Source organism: Mandrillus leucophaeus, unplaced genomic scaffold (genome assembly GCF_000951045.1).
Source record: "Mandrillus leucophaeus isolate KB7577 unplaced genomic scaffold, Mleu.le_1.0 Scaffold226, whole genome shotgun sequence".
NCBI classification, from domain to species: Eukaryota; Metazoa; Chordata; class Mammalia; order Primates; family Cercopithecidae; genus Mandrillus; species Mandrillus leucophaeus.
Genome location: NW_012102321.1, coordinates 203,455 through 224,821, shown reverse-complemented (window position 1 = coordinate 224,821; position 21,367 = coordinate 203,455). Strand labels below are relative to the sequence as shown.

At 38.7% G+C, this 21,367-nt stretch overlaps 1 protein-coding gene across 2 annotated transcripts in view; it reads right to left on the bottom strand.

Annotated features, from left to right (window-relative positions):
* Window positions 1–15,491: 15,491 nt before the first annotated feature.
* Window positions 15,492–21,367, bottom strand: part of ZBTB37 (zinc finger and BTB domain containing 37) — a 17,669-nt gene continuing 11,793 nt past the window's right edge. For both annotated transcript variants that reach the window (XM_011981410.1, XM_011981412.1), the window contains exon 5: window positions 15,492–16,497. In XM_011981410.1, the coding sequence (XP_011836800.1) occupies window positions 16,009–16,497 (489 nt within the window). In that variant the 3' untranslated portion in view covers window positions 15,492–16,008. The remainder of the gene's footprint in view (window positions 16,498–21,367) is intronic.

Here is a 21,367-nt window from a genome sequence, read left to right as displayed (position 1 = left end):
GTCCATCTGAAGGAAATCAAATTTCTGCTACATTGACTTTTCTATCTTTGAACCCTCAGCCTTTTCTTCTCCTTTCAGAGGCAGAGCAGAGCGGGTCCCCTTCAGAAATTATGAGGAGCCTGGAAACCTAATGTTCTTCCAATGTACTCATTTAGAAAGAAATGCCAAAAATAGAGTTCTAGGCCAAGCACAGTGGCTCACACCTGTAACTCTGGGAGTCCTAGGTGGGAGGATCACTTGAGCCCAGGAGTTTGAGACCAGCCTGGGCAACATAGTGAGACTCTGTCTCTAAAAGAAAATAGAAAATTTAGCTGGGTGTGGTGGCACGTGCCTGTATTCCAGCTACTTGGGAGGCTGAGGCAGGAGGATAGAGTCTGGTAGGTGGAGGCTGCAGTGAGTTATAAGTGTGCCACTGCACTCCACCCTGGGTGACAGATCAAGACCCTGTCTCAAAAAAAAAAAAAAGTTCTAACTTTAAGGTTTCTTAAAGGGAAGGAAGCCATTAGTTCCTGATGTTCTGCTATCAGATCACAAAATAATGCAATGTGCTAAAACTGTGAACACAGATCATAGCAGATGAAAAATTAATGGACTGAGATAGAACACATTTCTTTTGCCTATAGTTTGGGAATGCTTTTCTTTTGTTGAGAGTAGGGGGATGGAGCAGGGTGGTGAAACAGTACTCAAACTAACGTTTGTTTTGCCGTTTTAGAAAGGATTTCCTAGAGGTTTAAGAGGAATCAGCAAGCCAACCCATTAGGCCAAACTTGACCAAACTTCACAGTGCTGAGAGGGAATTCCTGCGAGGGAATTTGTTTCATTCCTTGCTTAAAATATAGTACAAGTTTACGTATTTATCTTTTATCATTACTTCCCCATTCTTCTCTACTCTCTCCCCCATAAAATCTTAAAATCCAGTGCAGTATAATTTGCATAAAGTTCAACAATGTTTCACAGTACTCCACAAGGTTCTTCAGTATGAAAACCCTAAGGGGGCTACTCTCTTTGGAGTCTCAAAGGCTACTGCTTTTCTATTCCACCAGTAACAGGGAGCCTTCAGCAAATTTTCTAAGGCATAAGAGGCATTTTCTCTGACACTGCAGCATTTACATGCTAAGCAAACACCCAGGCCTTAGTGCTACTTTAATGAAATTTCAGACTGATGCTAATTCAGCCCTCTGCACTAACCAACTTTCTCCTTGACCTACTTTTTCTCTTTGCACATATTACCTACTGAAGTTCAAATTACCAATTACTTGTAGGCAATATATAAGTGAAACTTTCCGTGGTATCCAGAATACTCTCAGAAGAGAGACTACTACATTTGAACTTGCTCTTAAATACAAATTTTCTTCATGAGTTAGAAGTCTCTTGGTAGCTAGTTAGTCTGAACAGTGGTTCTCACTTTTTTAGGGTAATAAAACAATTCTCCCCTCTCTATTACCATGTGTGAGGTTGCCATGGGCAAGTAACAAACCCATTGAAACACCTTTACTACCCTGGATGAGAAGAATGAATCTGGAACCTCATTTGGGAAGTACTTGGTTAGGTCTTTGACATTCCAGAACAAAGATCCTAAAATGACTCATTTCATATTTCATATATTATTCAGAAATACTTAAGCCTTAGCTAGTTCATTTCATTCACAAAAAAACAAGCCAAGAAAAGTGAAGTGAACTGACACGGAAATCCCACTTAGAAGACAGGCTAAGAGACAAATAATCAAACATATTACCATCACCCCAAGCAGGATCCTTCCTTTTCTCCGTTAACGCTACCTGTTTATTTTACAAATAGACATTGCTGTAAGCAGTTTGGGATCTTTTAATAAATTCAAGTTCTCCATTTCAGCTAGTTGAGAAATCTCCACTGAAATTACATATGCAAAGGAACAAGAATTCTAGAGAAGGATCTTTGAAAATTTGTTTTGCTTACTTATGTGTACTTTGTATTTGGTATAGAGAGGAAACTGGACGGATGACAGTATTTCCCTCCAGAATTACTCTGAGGACAAATGGATGATCCATTTTACTACCTAAGCCTTGGCCCACTGTACACTTTGAATTGAGAGCCTTGCATGGAATATCAATAAAGATATTTTCAGGTCAAAGAGAACTGCATTGATGTTATCCTGCTAAAGACCATTAGGGATTTCATAGGGAGCGATTCTCAACCTTGGCTGCATATTAGAATCATCTAAAGCCCAGGTTGCACAACAGACCAATAAAATGTAAATGTCTAGAGGGGGTCCTATACAATTCTAATGTGCAACCAATTTGAAGAACTGGGTCAACTAGTCCTGTAATAGAAAGCATAAGGCCGTTGTTCATCCAAGTCAGACAGAGAAAAGGTAAGACTCCATGGCTTCTGTCCAGATTTATGGGTTTAGCATGCTGCAATCAAACTACCTAGGCATTTTTTCACTTTCTTTCTAAATAAATAACTGGCAGCAACACCAATAGTAAAGTATTGATTTAGGAAAGAAGACTGCACCTTAAGTATGTGTTATAGCAAAAGATCAGGGGACAGGCCTAGAACAAAACTCTGGGCACAAACAAAAGATAAGCCAGAAGAAAAAATTTTCCTAACCAGGAATTAATTCCTGGGTCTAGGATATTCGCATGGCTTTATAGGCAGAGAACTATGCTACAGTTAGGAAAAAAAAAAAAATAGTCATGGTAAAAAGATTCATGTAATTTTACCACTTTATCTCCCTACAAGATTCTTACTGCATTTGGGCAGAAATCACTGCATCAGTTGTCATTTGTGAGTAATGCTGGTCTTATTATCTGGAATTTCACATTCTCTATATCTCCACTTGCCCTATCCAAAGTCACCAGGAAACTAAATACTTATCAGCTAGTACCTAAAATAGGGGAGCCAACCTCTAAAAATCTGAAAATGGATCACTCTCTCATTTCAATTCTAACCAGAGAATCCCTGTTTAGACATTTAGACAATATAATCTGTGTATTAAGGTGAAAAGCATTTCCACAAGGTAGAAAGCATTCTAGGATATCAAAGGACCAACAGTTCCTCCTTAGCTGTAAGAAATATTAGAAAGGTGGGCAAGTTGACTTGGCTCAGTGCACTAGGGCCGCAAACAGAAAGTAAATTGAGTGCTACAACTGGATTTAAAGATTAGGTGGTCTGCCTAGTGGCATATTACTACTGAAACAATTTCTGACACCTACAACATTCAGGTGAGGCCATCTTGACTATTATAACAATATTGACATTAAAAACAAGAATCTCTCTCTTTGGAGAGACTAAAAGCAAAAGAGGTCATCTGAAAATCCATCATGGGCCAGGTGTGGTGACTGGCGCCTGTAATCCCAGCACTTTGGGAGGCTGAGGTGGTAGGATTCCTTGAGCCCAGACTTTCTTTTTTTTTGAGATGGAGTCTTGCTCTTGTTGCTCAGGCTGGAGTGTAATGGTGCGATCTTGGCTCACTTACAACCTCCACCTTCTGAGTTCAAGCGATTCTCCTGCCTCAGTTTCCCTAGTAGCTGGGATTACAGGTGCCGCCACCATACCCAGCTAATTTTTTGTATTTTTAGTAGAGACAGGGTTTCACAATGGTGGCCAGGTTGGTCTCAAACTCCTGACATCAGGTGATCCGTCTGCCTCGGCCTCCCAAAGTGCTGGGATTACAGGTGTGAGCCATTGCACCCAGCCAAGCCCAGATGTTTAAGACAAGACTGGGCGACATAGGGAGACTCCATCTCTACCAAAAAAAAAAAAAAAAGAAAGTAAAAAAAAAGAAGTTGGGGATTCAAACAAATGTTACATATCATTAAAAGGAATTAGGTGTTTTAGTCTTTAAAAACAGACTTGACCTCCACTGGCTACTCCTGCCAAACAGAAGCCAGTGGATAAAAGCACTAAACTAGAAGTTTGTGGGAGAGAGAGAGAAAAAAAGCACTAAACCCAAGTGTTCTGACATTGTTTGATTTGGGCAACAAAACCAAATATTAATATCTGAACATGATAAGAATTTCAGATACTGCAGCCTCTATATTTTGGGTCTGGCTTTCCTTTGCTTGCTACAGAAAGCTATACTCTTTCTTCAGCCAAGTGCTCAGAGGTAGAGGAGCTGAAGTGAGTATAGAGAAGAAGGGGGTAGACAGTGGCTGAGGAATCCAGCTTCCTGCCCAAGGGACTACACAGCAATCTTGAATATGCTGTCTCTAGTGGGAGGTAGGATATTCTACACTGACTTTTATGCCTTCATGAAATACCTTTTGCTCACATACACACATAAACTTACAGACACATAGCTGGCAACTCACAGCAATATTGCGATTCACAGCAACAGTATACCTATCCCAACAGCTACTTTTAACCTAAGTTTTATATTAATCCCCAACCCTACTCAGGTAGATGGCAAGCGAAATTTATTTTTTTGAGGTCCCTCCTTTTGCCAGGTTTTTCACTTTTACACCTACATCTTTTTTCTCTAAAGAAAAGCTACACTAAGTGGGTGCATTGTATTATAACATCTTTATAAATAGAAAGTGCAAGAAATAATTTTCTTAGCCAAAATACAAAGTAACAAAAAGCTCTCATAGCCTACTATGCCAAGAATTTGATTTTTAGAATTAATGATACAGCTAACAAAATGCTTCTGTGCTACCAAGGTCACAGTGGATGACTAAATATATTTATAAACATATATTTATGAAAAAATAGCCAAACTTCCCATAAGTTATTTGCATGAACTATCTTTAGTATACCCACTCTGGGTTCAATGCACATGCATATACAATTGAATTATATTAGTGTGATTTTTTTGGTGCCAGTTTTCCAAAAAGAAAACAGACTTTAAAAAAAAGATTCAAGTTACATGATTTAAAATTATTTTTGTAAAAATATTAGAAATGCCATATGCATTCTAAATACTTCTGCTATCTGATAGCCATTCTAGAGGTGGACTTCAGTCACACTTTTAGTGACCCCTTTTTTAGCATCTTGGCTTCCAGAGGAAACACATTTTAAGCTTTGTTCCCTGCACTGCAATTCTGTTTTTTTCAGTGGTTCTTAAAGAACCACTATAGCTAGGATTCTATTACTTTATAGGAAACTCAGTGGATCATCTTCAAATAAGTCATAAACATCCGCTTCAAGATGTGACTAAAAGCAGAAATCTAAACCTTAAGGAATTTCTACTCACTCAGGTTGTTGTATTAGCTCGAAATGGTTTAGATTTGTGATGTTGAAAATAAAGAATAAATATTTGGTCAATCTACAAGGTTCCCTTTTTTCTAGCTTTGTTCTCTCTTGCAATTTAAGACCACATTTAAGAATTATTTAAATGAATAGTAAGAATTATTTTTCATGCAAACACCAAATGATTTCAAACTTAGATTCACAGAGAATCTACAGGAGGGCCCAAAGGGCTATAATAAAGAATGAGAGGCCGGGCGCGGTGGCTCAAGCCTGTAATCCCAGCACTTTGGGAGGCCGAGACGGGCAGATCACGAGGTCAGGAGATCGAGACCATCCTGGCTAACACGGTGAAACCCCGTCTCTATTAAGAAATACAAAAAACTAGCCAGGCGAGGTGGCGGGCGCCTGTAGTCCCAGCTACTCGGGAGGCCGAGGCCGGAGAATGGCGTGAACCCGGGAAGCGGAGCTTACAGTGAGCTGAGATCCAGCCACTGCACTCCAGCCTGGGCGACAGAGCGACACTCTGTCTCAAAAAAAAAAAAAAAAAAAAAAAGATTGAGAGACATTTCCATAGATGATCATAAGATTTTTCATTCTCTGGGACAATATTTTCAAAGGCTTTCTCTGTCATAAAAGGCAGACTACACCAGAGTGGATTATACCAGAGTGGAAATGTGAATCCAAAAGAAAGTTTTAAGGCCTTTAAATTTTTATTCATTAAAATTTGCCCCTTAACATGTTAAGAATGAACTAGAAAAAAATAAATTAATTTGCCCTAATCTTTATGTGATAAAATCTAATTAATATTTACGCCTAAAAGCCTCAAACATTCCATCTCTGGTTATTCAACTACAAATGCCAAGGTCTTCTTTTTCCCTTCCCAGGATTCTGTAGGTACCCTAAATTAAGTCTTCAGCATTGAGTACCCCTTTATTTCCTGTATTTGCAATTGCTGAGGCCTGACCTAGGAACAGAGATCTCTTTACTGTGATAACTGCAGATGATCAGTAGGAAGCCCATACAGCCAATGCTCCCAGAATTCACTGTACATGGATTGGATAATCTCAAACCTTTCTTAAGAAGTGTATTGATTTGGGGTTCATCAATATGGACAGTGAAATTCATTCTCTGTCCATATTTCTTCTCAGAGCAGAACAGTTTAGTAAGTCAGCACGAGTTTAAATCAGGCATCCTAAATCTGACACATCTAACCAAATATCAAAAGACTTCAATGATCTGTTAAACGAGAGAGGCTGGTAACAACTGCCAATTTTAAAAGATTAACAACATATAAAATTGGGCAATGCATTTTCCTGTGTGAAAGGTAACAAGAATGAAAGGAACTGATTCATCTTCTAGCACAAAATCATACTGGAGGAAGTATGGCAGAGGTAGAGATGGGATTAAGATAAGTAGGTAAAACTTTTCACTATCTCAAGAATATGATCCATGTAGCCACCAAATAGAAACTCCTGTTGAAAGAGATTCAGTAGCCATGTAATGTTCCCATACCGCAAGAGTATTTACCTATTTGTACACTTAAAATACAACTGACATCTCTAATAAATCAAATTATTTAATAGTAAGCTTTTGGGGCCAGGCACGTTGGCTCATGCCTGTAATCCCAGCACTTTGGGAGGTCGAGGAAGGTGGATCTCTTGAGTCCAGGAGTTCAAGACCAGCCCAGGCAACATGGTGAGCTCCTGTCTCTAAAAGTATACAAAAATTAGCCAGGTATAGTGGCACACGTCTGGAGTCCCCGCTACTTGGGAGGCTGAGGTGGGAGGATTACTTGAGTCCAGGAGGTTGAGGCTGCAGTGAACTGTGATTGCACCACTGCACTCCAGCCTGGGTGACAGAGTGAAACTCTGTCCTTAAAAGAAAAAAAAAAAATTAGCTTTTTACTCCCTCTAGAGTATTTCTGGCTCCGCATGTAGTTACAGTGGCTTCAGAGCAAAAACAGGCAAATGTTCACAACTTGGAACACAGGACAAAATGAAAATTTTGCTGTAAGATAAATGAAACTTGAGAGGGCAGGGAATGAAATATGCTCCAGGTATTTGTCTCATTCCCCTTCTAGCTCCTTTAGTGACCCATGGTAGACATAATAAATGGTTTCTACAGCACAAACAACTGACGAATAAACACCAGTCAAGACAAAAAATAAAATAAAATAAATAAAAAAATAAAATAAAAAAAATTAACACATTAAAAATAGCCCCAAGTCCTGGACATGCCTTCCATAAAGTTGCAGGGTATTTCTTCTCTCCTTAAATTTGGGCTGACCATTGAGTTCTTTTTTCCCCCCTCATTCTTGCTGTCATCTTACCATTAAGTTCTTTGACCAAGAGTACAGTGGTGACTATATGATAGTTCTAGGCCTGGCCGTTAAGTTGACTAGCATCTTCTGCCCAGCCTTTCAGAGGCCTTAGTTATCCTTGTAATAAGTCTGACTACCTTGATGAAGAGAACACATGGAGAGTGCTTGGACTTCATGGAGAGAAAGAGGAGCCCTGCTGAGCCCATCCTTTTAGTCCCCCCACCAAAGTGTCAGGTATGTAAGTAAGATCACCTTGGACACTCCTTCCAGACTTGTCTAACCACCTGCTGAATATCATTAGGTGACCTGAGTCATTGCACAGGGAGCAGAATTGCCCAGACAAGCCCTTCCTGAATTTTCTGATTCACAAAATCATGAGATACAGGAAATAGTTGATTTTAAGTAATTAAAATTACTTAATTTTAATTAAGTTTGTTATACAGCAATAGGTAACTGGAACTTTATCTTCAATTTTTGCCTTGATAGTACCTCACTCACTATTAGACCTAACCACACGGGTGACTCCTCTGAATCAGTGGGCAACATCCACTGAAAATATTCACTATTCAACTCTGCTCAGAGATGAACTGCATCAGCTTTTGAAGAACCTTCTAATCACTTTCTCTTCAATTATACATTCACTAAAAGCAGTACTGCTCCTGGCTACTGTATATTCCAGTCAACCTCAACTCTTAATAAGCAAATGGAGTCAATATGATATCATGCAGATAGTCTGGGCTTTGGAATCAGATTGGTAAATACTGGCTCTGTAATTTACCAGTTATGTAACCTGGGTTTCATCAGTTTCCTCATCTATAAAATGTGACATAATTACACCTACTAGAGGCAACTCTAGTGTTAGACTGCCTGAGTCATCTGTGTCTGTTTCTTCCCCTCTAAAATGAGGATAATATGTTATCCACCCTCATGGGATTGTCATAAGGATTAGATGAGTTAATCAATGTGAAGCACATAGAACTGTGCCTGGTACATAGTAAGCATTCAAAAAAAAGTTAGTTATTTTTAACATTACTGTTATTACCTCATAGTATTATTGTATTAACTGCAGTTATGACAATAAAGCACTTAATACAGCTAATTCTGTCCCCTTTTTGATCTTTTATCTCTACAGTAAAAAGTGGAGGCTTTTCAAAAGCAATACATCCCAGACGCCAACCAAGTGGGCTTAGGACTCTCAAGTATAGGAAGACACATTATATCTAAACTACGTCTAAAGCCAGTTTTATTATACAAATTCCAAGCATGTTGTCTGGTATCAACAAGTACTTAATATTTACTTAATGAAACAGATTCTCCTATACATTACCTATCACTGCAGACAGGTGATTTCATAGAAGAGGAAACATGTTCCCATGAAATACTTTAACTCCTGGCATTATGGATTAACCGAAATCCTAAGATTTGCAGTATATTAAATCATGGTGTAGGCCATATGAGATGCTGAACATAAATCTCTCTTAACTGAGGCTGGGTGCAGTGGTTCATGCCTGTTAAGTCCAGTACTTTGGGAGGCCGAGGCGGGAGGATCAATTGAGGCCAAGAGTTCAAGACCAGCCTGGCCAACATGGTGAAATCCCATCTCTACTAAAAATACAAATATTAGCTGGGCATGGTGGCACATACCTGTAATCCCCGCTACTCAGGAGGCTGAGGCACGAGAATTGCTTGAACCAAGGAGGTGGAGACTGCAGTGAGCCAAGATTGAGCCACTGCACTCCAGCCTGGATGACAGACCAAGACTCTGTCTCAAACAAAACAAAACAACCCCTTTCTTAACTGGATGGTGTATTCTAGCATCCTCAACAGGACCTACTGAGTAGACATGAAAGAAGCAGGCAATAGACAAAGTCTTTTTCATTAACTGCTTTGCTTTTGTAACTTACTTTGTTGTTTGAAGCTTCCAGTATTTGAGCTAATGGGCTTCTTCTATGTTAAGATGCGAGCTACTGATACATTGATAACGGGAAAAACATCAGGTAGGAAATTTATTTATATACGTACCCTCTATAAAAATAATGTGGGTTTCAAGTAATATTTGCCTTCTCAAGTCACTGCTGTGTGTCACAATTGAGGAGAAAGATAGTCTGCCTACACAACTAAACTGAATAATCTGTACCACTATCTTTCAGGTTTTGATAATACTATCGTTATCAGTAATTACATACTTTGGAATGTAACATATTCAGATGTTTCAAAGTATTCATAATATCTAACTCTGGCTTATCCTGAACAAAAAAGCCTGCTTGCTTAGAAACTAAAAAGACTGGCCCTGGGAAAAGCACCATGTAAGAGGAAGAAGACTAAAGACAGGGAAAGAGACTAGAAAATAAGAAAAAAGATAAGACTGAGACTTATCAAGGATGTCATAATGCTTGGAAAACTTCATTGCTTTCAATAGATTCATATTTAAATTGACATCTATTATCAAGACCTCAAATAGAGTGGGATGCAGATGATTCATTAGGCTAACAAAATCCAATTCTTTCATAAATCCTACATTCCAGCTTAATCAGAATCCTAGGTTAATCAGAAAAGTAATACTCCAAAATCTCAAAAACCTACTGTTACTATAGGTATAACTGCTCTAAGCCAGGGCAGATCTAACCTAGGCAAATATTCCGAATTTTATAGATGAGGAATATCTATTACTCAGGGGGTATATCATATAAAAGTTACTAATATCCAATTAGAAAGAGGCAACTTTAAAATACCTAGTGAAGAGAGTCCTTATTATAGAAAGCTAGTTACTCACCTGAACTTTGTCTATGTTGACAGAGCTCACAACAAAGAATCAAACTCCCTATACTGTTATCAGCACGGCCTAGACGACTTTGTCAAGACAGATCTAATTCAAAAGTCCCTATATCACTTCCAAATGGGAAGCAATTATTCTCTCCTCTTGCAAGGATTTGTTTTTTTGTCTTAGAGATGAGGTCTATGTTGCCAGGCTGGTCCTTCAACTCCTGGCCTCAAGTGGGACTCTCAACTTAGTCTCCCAAGTAGCTGGGATTATAGGTGCCTGCTGTCACACCCGGCTTCCTGCAACGATTTCTGTTTATTAAACCCCTAACATTTCCCATTTTCCCCACATTGAATATAAGTAGGCTATTTGAACACTAAGAGTGAACATTCACAAAGCAAACATGTTCCAATATGTATTTGGAAGAATTATACACAATAACAGAAATGGGAAGATACGTCTAAAAAGAATTTGAAATCCTCAGATGTTTCATTATGTTTCAAAACATCCAGGAAAAAAGGGAGAAAAACTTGGCTTTTTACTGCCCTACATGGAACAGAGTGAGTTTAAAGAAGTTAAAATTAAGAGGGAAAAGGTAGGGGTTCTAATCTAGAAAAACAATACTTTGGATATGAATCAAAATACTTCTTCATAATGAAATTAGTTTTTAATCCACTTGGGAAAAAATTTATTCTTGTCACCATTATGCAAACCAGTTCAAGTTAACTCAGAGGAATGGCAACACTTACTTATAACTAAACTTTAAAATATCTGCACCATTAAGGCAAGGACAAACCGTAAGGCCAATTCTAAATGATTTTAAAGCAATGGGAATCATGAAGGAGCACAAAAAGAGTTATGAGAAGAGGATGTAGAAAATGTTGGCAAACTCTTTCAAGAAACATGCGTATGTGCCAATATGAATTTAAAACTTCAACTAAACTATTGTAAAGGCAAAATGTGAGGAGTAACAACTTTAGGAGGTAATTCTTTCTTGGAGTTGGCAAATTTTTTCTAACAGATACCAGACAGTAAATATTTTCAAGCTTTGCAGCCACGTGATCTTTGTCACAAGTACTCAATTTTGCCAGTATAGTAGAAAGAAGCCATAAACAATACTTAAGTAAGTGCGGCCCTATTCCATTATAATTTTCTTTACACAAGCAAGTAGCCTCAGCGTTTGGCCTGCAAACTATTGTTTGCTGAACCCTGATCTAATTCAGTAAGTCCTAGGGGTATATTTTGCTGAGGACATCTTCTCAAACCTAGGGATTTGCCTGACAATTGCTTGTTCCTTTTCTAAATCTGCTTAGCAACCAGAGTATTTCAATAAACTCTTTCACATATAGCCTAAATAAAGAGCTCAATTTCCAAAGACTAAGTTCAACTAAGACTCATTTGTTACTCCTTGAACTAATAAGTACACAGATAAGGGGAAGAACATTTTAGGAAGAGAAAAAAAATGCCTGTTGTACCTGAAAAAAGAAAAACTTCCAGGATTCCAACTTCTTCCTGATTAAATGCCTTTCCACTATGACGAACAAGACTTTTGTCTTTGTTCAATTTCCTTTCCATTATCCACTGCTTTCATTTACATTAATTAGATCGTCTAGTCAAACAATATATAGTTTTCACCAGTTAAAAGAAACACAATTAATGTCAAGTAACAGCTAAAACTCTGGAAAAGTTACTTCTTGACCAAAGATTATTCAGCTATTAAGAATGACATTTACAGCCAGGTGTGGTCACGCGCCGTCCCAGCTCCTTGGGAGGCTGAGGAAAGAGGACCACTTGAGCCCAGTAGTTTGAGACCAGGCTGGGCAACATAGTGAGACCCTGTCTTTAAGAAAAAAAAAGAAGTTCCCTATTTCACTCTGCCACCAGACCAATTCCAACCAATGCCAGATGTCAACTATGAAGCTAGGGGGGAAAAGTTTTTTTCTATCTTCAAACCATCTTTGGAAAACCGTTTCACTGACGTAGAGGGAACTGGAAACATTTAAAAAATGACAAAAAATAAAATTTTCCTTAACTGCTCTCTTCTTTCCCAATTTTTATCCTTTATGAACTAATTTACCTTTATGTATCTGAGGTTAGATTTAACCCTTTAGTATAATAAAAATGGCATGGGGTAGTTTGCAACTTGAATAAAATAAAATTCAACTTGGTTCAGAGGTAAATACGGTTCTGAGTAAAGAGAGAACAAGTCATTAGAAAGAGCCTTTCTGCCTAAGTACAGCGTTAACTGTTCATGCCAATGCTATATTTTATACTGGTATTAGAGTTCAGAGAGAATAAAGGAACATCTTAGAATGAAAATAGATTAATATACTTCCGTCTCTCTTCTTTGCTGAGAATACTGGATAGCTCCTTTGCTACTAAGTGCCACTCAATAAATGAAAACAGTCCCAGTGTTTGCAATCTCATGGCATTAAAGTACTTCATGATGATTTAGCTCTCATTGCTAATGCAGTTCCCTTCACAAGGTAACATGTGCAAGTTAAGATTTGGTAATGAATTTCCAGCATCAGCCAAAGTCCATTTAGTACATCCTTAAGAGGTATCCTCTGTGCACACACCAATAGGCGTTCATTAATGTAGATAGAACATCAGTAACTCCTATGACCAACACATCAGTGTTGTTAGCTAAGAACTAGGACAATGTCACAGTGTACCTGGGTAAGAATCTTGGACAGTTTTTTAGAATAATGATATCTCTTCTAACTAAAAGGCTGAAATTGTTTTCAGAAGTTTTAATTTGTTTAAAAGCTAGCCTGCCTTAAATTTTCATGAATTTCATGGCTCTGGCTAGGCCAATTGAGAGAACCAGCAAACATGATTGTGCTAAAGTGGTCCTAGATGACCAGGAAGCACCCTATTCACAGTATCAACATAGGAAAAAGCTATTTAAAGTGAAAGAAAAGAAAAGGGAGGGGAAACCCACCAAACATTCATAGCATTTCCACATGAATGAGATAGTCCCTACCTCATTTGTTTGTTGCTAACCCTGGATGGAGAACTGACAAATGCTATAAAGTTTCTCTTTATAGAAATTACTGCACTTCACCTTTAAAATTTGGTAATAGTTTAAAAAGCTCCATTTTCTCACATACAATCTAAAAAACTAACAAAGCAACAAAGAATTTTCCAGGCCACGTTCACTGGCTTATGCCTGTAATCCTAGCACTTTGGGAGGTCAAGGTGGGAGGATTACTTGAGGCCATGAGTTCAAGACCAGCCTAGGCAAATTTTGTAGAGACACTATCTCCACAAAAAAAAATTAAAAATTAGCTAGACATGGTGGTGCATGCCTATAGTCCTAGCTACCTGGAGGCTGAGGCAGGTGAATCGCTTGAGCCCAGGAGTTCAAGATTACAGTGAGCTATGATTGCACCACTGCACTCTGGTTTGGGTGACAAGAGCGAGACACCATCTCTAAAAAATACAAAAAAGAAGAAAAAGAAACAAATAACTTTCTAGCATACTATTTTCAAAAGTAGGATGGACTTAACGTTTTTTGGTAGGCTTAAAAGCTCCATCCAAAGCAGCATAATCTGTACTTCTCACCTCACTGCCTATTTAGTAATGGCAAAATCTGTCCACTGAAAACCTTATTACCAGTTGTTTCCCTAAGGATTTTAGTGTAATTCAACTTTACCTTTTCTATGCCACAGACCATAGCCAGTCCCTAAAGACGGCTTTAGAAGACAGTTTTTTTCCCTATCATGCTGTTGCCCAACTAAAAAGGAGGATGCACCAGTCTATGTCTTCTAAAGACAAAATAGTTTCAATGCTGCCTTTAAGGGTAGGCTCTTATTAAATGGTAGCAACATTATCTTCCCATAAAAGATGCATTTCTATGCTTTTTCAGAAGAGAAAATAACCTTTCTCTTATGAGAGGGTGCAACTTTATGCACATGTACAATTCTCAGATTGCTTAGGATCTACCCTTTGCATTCTAATTTCTTATCTCAAAGAAATTTCATTCTTTTCTACCCACCTTTTCACATACCACAAAGCAATCTCAGGAAAGGAGCACATGACTAACATTCTCACAAATGGTTCACCAGTACAGGTACAACCTGCCCCTCTCCCAAATCTCTTTTACAATCATCTATGCCTCTGCACTGAAACAATTTCTTAAACCATTACATACTTAAATACTTAAAAGAACCCCAACAACTAGTGCTCCATCAAGAGAAGCTAGGGATTTTTCAACTTGCACTGTAAGTTATAAGCATCTATTTGCCCACAACCCTTAATATTCCTCCTTCTCTCACTGCATGAAAAGACAGGGTATCTAAATCTCTACATGTTTGGTAAGTTCTTTCTCTCAGTGCTGGATTAAGAATCTTAGAAATACCCAGAACTACTAAAAGGGTCCCTTGAAGTTTTAAAAATCTTAGGAATGACTACGTAACCAAACCTGATCAAAACTGATCCTTTGATCATTTATTGCAACATGATTCTGCATGATGTTTTCTGATAAGTGCCCTGTAGTATATTATTAAAAAGCAAAGCTCTTGGAGTCACCAGCTAGTTGCTGATGGTTGGTTTATGAATTACCAGGTTTGCAGACCCGAGACATAGGTTTAAGTGAGGTTCTTCTATACACCTGAAAATATAAACTATTACATATGTATAAGGAAATGAAATTGTGGTTGCAGTAAGAACCATAGTGTTGAATTTCTTCAACCACACTACTGCAGAAAAAACATGTTTAAAACTTCATATAAAAGTTATCAAATATGACCTGTGGATTTAAAAATACAATCCAGGCTCATTTCACTGGAAAGTGACATTTCTGATGTACAATATTGCTGAATGTGAAAACAGGAGCCAAAGAGACTGGATGAAACTTTGGTAGTCAGCCTAACACATTAATTCACCTGAACGAGAGCCATTACCCAAGGATGTGTAGCACTATGGTTTACAAATACCAGTCAGGAAGTTGCAGTACGGCTCTGTGCTGTTTGATATTTGCAAAACATAAAAACACTTCCCTCCCTGCTCTCCTCTTCCTCAACACAACACTCAAGCCCCCAAATGTAGCAGTACCTATTGCATACACTTTGCTGCTCATTTTACTTCCAGTTGCCAAGTGCTTCAGGTGATGCTGTCTACTAGAATACTGCTTCAAGATGGCTGATTATATGAAATAATCAGGCAAAGTATTAGATGCCTAGCCAGGGGAAAGATAAAGTCTAACCTTTCAAAATAAGAACCACCAGTATTCATTTGTTTTTTCTTGAAACACAAAAATGCATGTTATGGCAGGGAAGGAAGAGGAGAAATTTCTCCTTTTCATCACCATCATGACTACCTCCTTCTGTCTTGTGGCTGGCTGCTTCGGATGGTCAAGGCTCCTGCTGCATTTTTTAGATCTGGGCAATTATAGCCACCAAGATGATATAGACCAAAGTACAGTGTTCAAACATGACTGGTGGATAAATGACCACGTATCATCATTTTGTTAAAAAACCTTTTTTCTTATAAAGTTAACAAACCAAGGCTGTTGATCCCTGAATTAGAAAGTTGATTTGCTTGATTATTTTCCAAAGTGTGAGGCGGGCAATAAGAAGGGAAGAGCCTTTAGTGCTTTTGTGTATGTTGCTGATCCTCCAGTTTGGCAACATCTTGGGAGCGTCTTCTGGCCTAGTGATGTGGCATTTTGTGAATCTAAATATCAGCCCATGGCTCTGATGCTGGCTGCTTATGGCTCAAAGGGGAAGAGGGTCAGCCCCCTCCCCCGGATGTTTCAATCTGGCCCAGTGGTGGACACAGAGCCCTGGGCAGCTTCCCCAGGAGCAAGTGTCTCTTCCTGTGAAGGTGACTCTTCCTCGGCTTGTCCTCGAGATGTGACAGTTGTTTCCGGGGAGATGCTGTGAGGCCCCTCCAGAGGTATACAGCCAGGGTGGTTTTTGCGAAAGTGCTGATTCAAGATGGCCTGGAAGGGGAAACTTTTGCCACAAACATGACAGTGAAAGGGCTTGTTGCCTGTGTGCTTGCGGATATGATACTCCAGCTGATCTTTCCGGGTATACTTCTTGCCACACATGCGGCAGACGAAAGGTGTGATCCCCATGTGTAGGCGCATGTGGCGGTCCAGGCTTCCCTTCTGGTTGAAAGATTTGGCGCAATAGATGCAGGTGAGACGAGGGTTGTATCGGAACCACCGCTCAGATACTTCCTGCTCTCGGAGATACTCCACATAGCCACTTACTCCCATCATTGCTGATTCTTCTACCTGTACCAGGTAAGGAAAATAACCAAGAAAGAACAAATATTATTAAGCATACATATTAAAAGCAATCAAATCTATTTTTACTTGTTACTAAGATATATGTATATTTTCAGTGGAGAACTAAACAGAAAATTATTACCAAAAAGTAAAGATATTACCATAATAATTTTTTAAAAATTGAGAATACTCTATTCCATTACTATAAAAGAACAACACAGTAAAGTTAATGTCTGGCTAACAAACTGGATGCTTATTAAACCCCTGCTGAATGTACTACTTTACAGTAATCTGAGGAGAAACTGAGCCCACTTACACCACACCCTGGATCCTAATCTTACAATTATATTCCAGACAATCAAGTACTTAGGCAGTGCTGGTCTAAAAGAACTATGTTTTTGTTTTGTTTTGAGACAGGGTCTCTCACTCAGGCTGGAGTGCAGTGGTGTGATCACGGCTCACTATAGCCTAGACCTCCCCAGGCTGAGATGATCCTCCCATCTCAGTCTCCTGAGTAGCTGGGACCACAGGCACGCACCACCACTCCGAGATAATTTTTGTACTTTTTGCAGAGATGGGGCTTTGCCATGTTGCCCAGGTTGGTTCTGAATTCCTGGACTCAAGCAATCTACCCACCTCAGTTTCCCAAAGTGCCGAGATTACAGGTGTAAGCCATGACGCCCAGCCAGAACTATCTAGGATGATGAAAATGCTCTATAACCTACCCCATTCATTACAGTAGCCACTAGCCACCTGTGGCTATTGAGTATTTGTAATATGGTTAATACAACCGAGTAACTTTTACAATTTTAAGTGCTTTCAATTAATTACAATTTACATTTAAATAGCCTCATGTGACAAGTGGCTAACGGCTACCATTTACTATATCAGATAGTATAGAATATATAATGGCAACATATTATAAATTATGACGTTCTCATTAATACCACATTTTAATCTAGCAGTAGGTAGCTTTATAAAAATGTATACAATTTGTAAGTGACAGTATTCCTTTTTATGTAAAATATTTCAGTATCATATGAACATATTATTTTCACTCTGAAGACTACTGAAAGTTTAACTGACTTTAGAGTAAACTGTTTGAGGGCATGGGTGTCTTTTATCTGAAAACTGGGAGGCAGTATGAACATATTCCTTTCAATAAATTACTTAAAAATCTTGGATTTAAGGCCAGGTGTGGTGGCTCATACCTATAATCCCAGCACTTTGGGAGGCTGAGGTGGGAGAATAACCTGAGCCTAGGAGTTTGAGACCAGCCTGGGCAATATAGCAAGACCCCATCTGTACAAAAAATAAAAATAAAAAAATTAGCTGGGTGTGATGGTGCGCACCTGTAGTCCCAGATCCTTGGGAAGGCTGAGGTGTGAGCACCACTTGAGCCTGGGAAGTCTGCAGTGAGCTGTAATCATGCCACTGCACTCCAGGCTGTGTGACAAAGCGAGACCCCATCTCAAAAAAACAAACAAAAAAATCTTTGGCTTTAGAAATGCTTTTTGTTCAAAATTCTATATTTTAAAAAATCAATTGGAAATTGTTTTTTTACCCTGACTTAATAATGACTGACTTCTGAAGTCATTATATTAGGGGGATAAAAACCTTTTTAAATATGTAGGAGGGAATTACATGTTTAACAAAAGATCAAGTACCGGAGAGAAGAAAATGTCAAAGTTGACTCTGGAGTAACTGGAGCAAGATTCATCTAGTTAGCAATTAATTTTGTTGCCTGTGCTTTTCCCCCTAAGATAGACACTATAGAAGATCTTTTGCTGTTTTAATTTCTAAAGATGTTTTGTCCCCTCCTATGCTGACGGTGCTATTCAGCATTTCCAATACAGGCAGTTCTCAACAGGTTTGGGAGGCAATATGTAAAGTCAAGTGCTGAATACTAAGACTGAGGTTTTAAGATTATTTTATTTGTTTTATATCAATATTTCTTTCTGCTTCATTTCCCTGGATAATAAAAACTGAATTCAAATAAAGAATGAGGAATCTTCCCACTAAAGGTCTTGGGTGACCAAGGACAAAACATCTAAGGCTGTCTTCTCATCCATAAGGTACAAAGGTTATCATATGATTTGCCAGCTTTAGAGGATTCTCATGAGAAATGAACATGATAACAGTACCCTTTTTTTTTTTTTTTTTGAGACGGAGTCTCGCTCTGCCGCCCAGGCTGGAGTGCAGTGGCCGGATCTCAGCTCACTGCAAGCTCCGCCTCCTGGGTTTACGCCATTCTCCTGCCTCAGCCTCCCAGCCTCCCGAGTAGCTGGGACTACAGGCACCTGCCACGTTGCCCGGCTAGTTTTTTGTATTTTTTAGTAGAGACGGGGTTTCACCATGTTAGCCAGGATGGTCTCGATCTCCTGACCTCGTGATCTGCCTGTCTCGGCCTCCCAAAGTGCTGGGATTACAGGCTTGAGTCACCGCGCCCGGCCAAACAGTACTCTTTTTTCTAAACACAATGGTAACTTTTAGGACTTTCAATGGTCCTAAAATATTATGCAATGAATGCATAATATTACATAGCAATTAAGGATGCTGGAACCTGTGTTCAAATGTGAGTTCCATTTATTGTGTGACTTGGAGCAAGTTAGTTAACACTTCTATTCCTCAGTTTCCTCACCTGTAAAGTGAATATAGTAACAGAATTTCTCTCACTAGTTGCTCTGAGCATTGAATGAGTTAATACACTAAAGTGCTGAATAAATGTTAGCTATTATTAAACATTACAAACTCATATTATTTATAACCTTGAGGGTAAAAATACCCTAAGAAATCCCCCCAACTCTGAAAGGATTGCCTATTTAATAAGTGGGGCTGAGAAAACTGGCTAGCCATATGTAGAAAGCTGAAACTGGATCCCTTCCTTACACCTTATACAAAAATTAATTCAAGATGGATTAAAGACTTAAATATTAGACCTAAAACCATAAAAATCCTAGAAGAAAACCTAGGTAATACCATTCAGGACATAGGCATGGGCAAGGACTTCATGACTAAAACACCAAAAGCAATGGTAACAAAAGCCAAAATAGACAAATGGGATCTAATTAAACTAAAGAGCTTCTGCACAGCAAAAGAAACTACCATCAGAGTAAACAGGCAACCTACAGAATGGGAAAAATTTTTACAATTTACCCATCTGTCAAAGGGCTAATATCCAGAACCTACAAAGAACTTAAACACATTTACAAGAAAAAATCAAACAACCCCATCAAAAAGTGGAAGAAGGATATGAACAGACACTTCTCAAAAGAAGACATTTATGAAGCCAAAAGACACATGAAAAAAATGCTCATCATCACTGGCCATCAGAGAAATGCAAATCAAAACCACAATGAGATACCATCTCACACTAGTTAGAATGGCAATTATTAAAAAGTCAGGAACAGGTGCTGGAGAGGATATGGAGAAATAGGAACACTTTTACACTGTTGGTGGGACTGCAAACTAGTTCAACCATTGTGGAAAACAGTGTGGCGATTCCTCAAGGATCTAGAACTAGAAATACCATTTGACCCAGCCATTCCATTATTGGGTATATATCCAAAGGATTATAAATCATGCTGCTATAAAGACACATGCACACATATGTTTACTGCAGCACTATTCATAATAGCAAAGACTTGGAACCAACCCAAATGTCCATCAATGATAGACTGGATTAAGAAAATGTGGCACATATACACCATGGAATACTACGCAGCTATAAAAAATGATAAGTTCACGTCTGTTGTAGAGACATGGATGAAGCTGAAAACCATCATTCTGACCAAACTATCACAAAGACAGAAAACCAAACACCGCGTGTTCTCACTCACAGGTGGGAACTGAACAATGAACAATGAGAAAACTTGGACACAGGGTGGGGAACATCACACACCGGGGCCTGTCGTGGGGTGGGAGGATGGGGGAGGGATAGCATTAGGAGATATACCTAATGTAAATGACGAGTTAACGGGTGCAGCACACCAACATGGCACATGTATACATATGCAACAAACCTGTACGTTGTACGTATGTACCCTAGAACTTAAAGTATAATTAAAAAAAAAAAAAGAGAAAAAGAAAAAATATCTCCCCAACTCTATGGAAGGTAATGTTGTATCAGTATTGTCCACATGCAGAAAGTAAACGCATTTTAGTAATCAGTGATAAACTGTAAGCACAAACATCACATATTATGACCAGCCTCATCCAAAAAATTATTACAGTGAAGTTCCAATAGAAGAACGAACACCACAAAATGTAGATTGGGTCCTTGTTAATGGCAGCAATATACTTTTTGTAGTTTTATTGTTTTAAACTTTAAAAAGAAGCAAAGGCAAAAGTCGCTTCCTCCTGGTTCTCTCTGTTGCCAAGAGGTGGATTATTTCATTCCTCTCACTTGGCAATTACCTATTCGATTGTAAACTCTGCTGTAAGCACAGGGGCATTCAGCACTGCCAAATATCTAGGAATTTGATCAGTGCCTGGCTCAATAGCTATTTCTTAATGAATTATTCCATATAATTTGTATGAAACCTCCATATACACGGAAGGTTTCCAAATTTTCTAAAACAAACATCAGTCTAGATTGCTTACATGGACTTCAAAGCCTTCTACCATTCTAATTTTCAGTTACTAACCACATACCCAAAGTTAACTAAAGGGCCTTAAAAAGTCATCTGATTTGGTGTATTAGTATTTTTGAAGGATCTCCAAAATTAAGGATTTTACAAGTAACTAAATAACTCCCTATTTAGTAGGTGCCTATTTATTGGGCAACTACTAAGTAAACTTAGTTACTTAGGATTACTTAGAGATAGCCGGGCACGGTGGCTCAAGCCTGTAATCCCAGCACTTTGGGAGGCCGAGA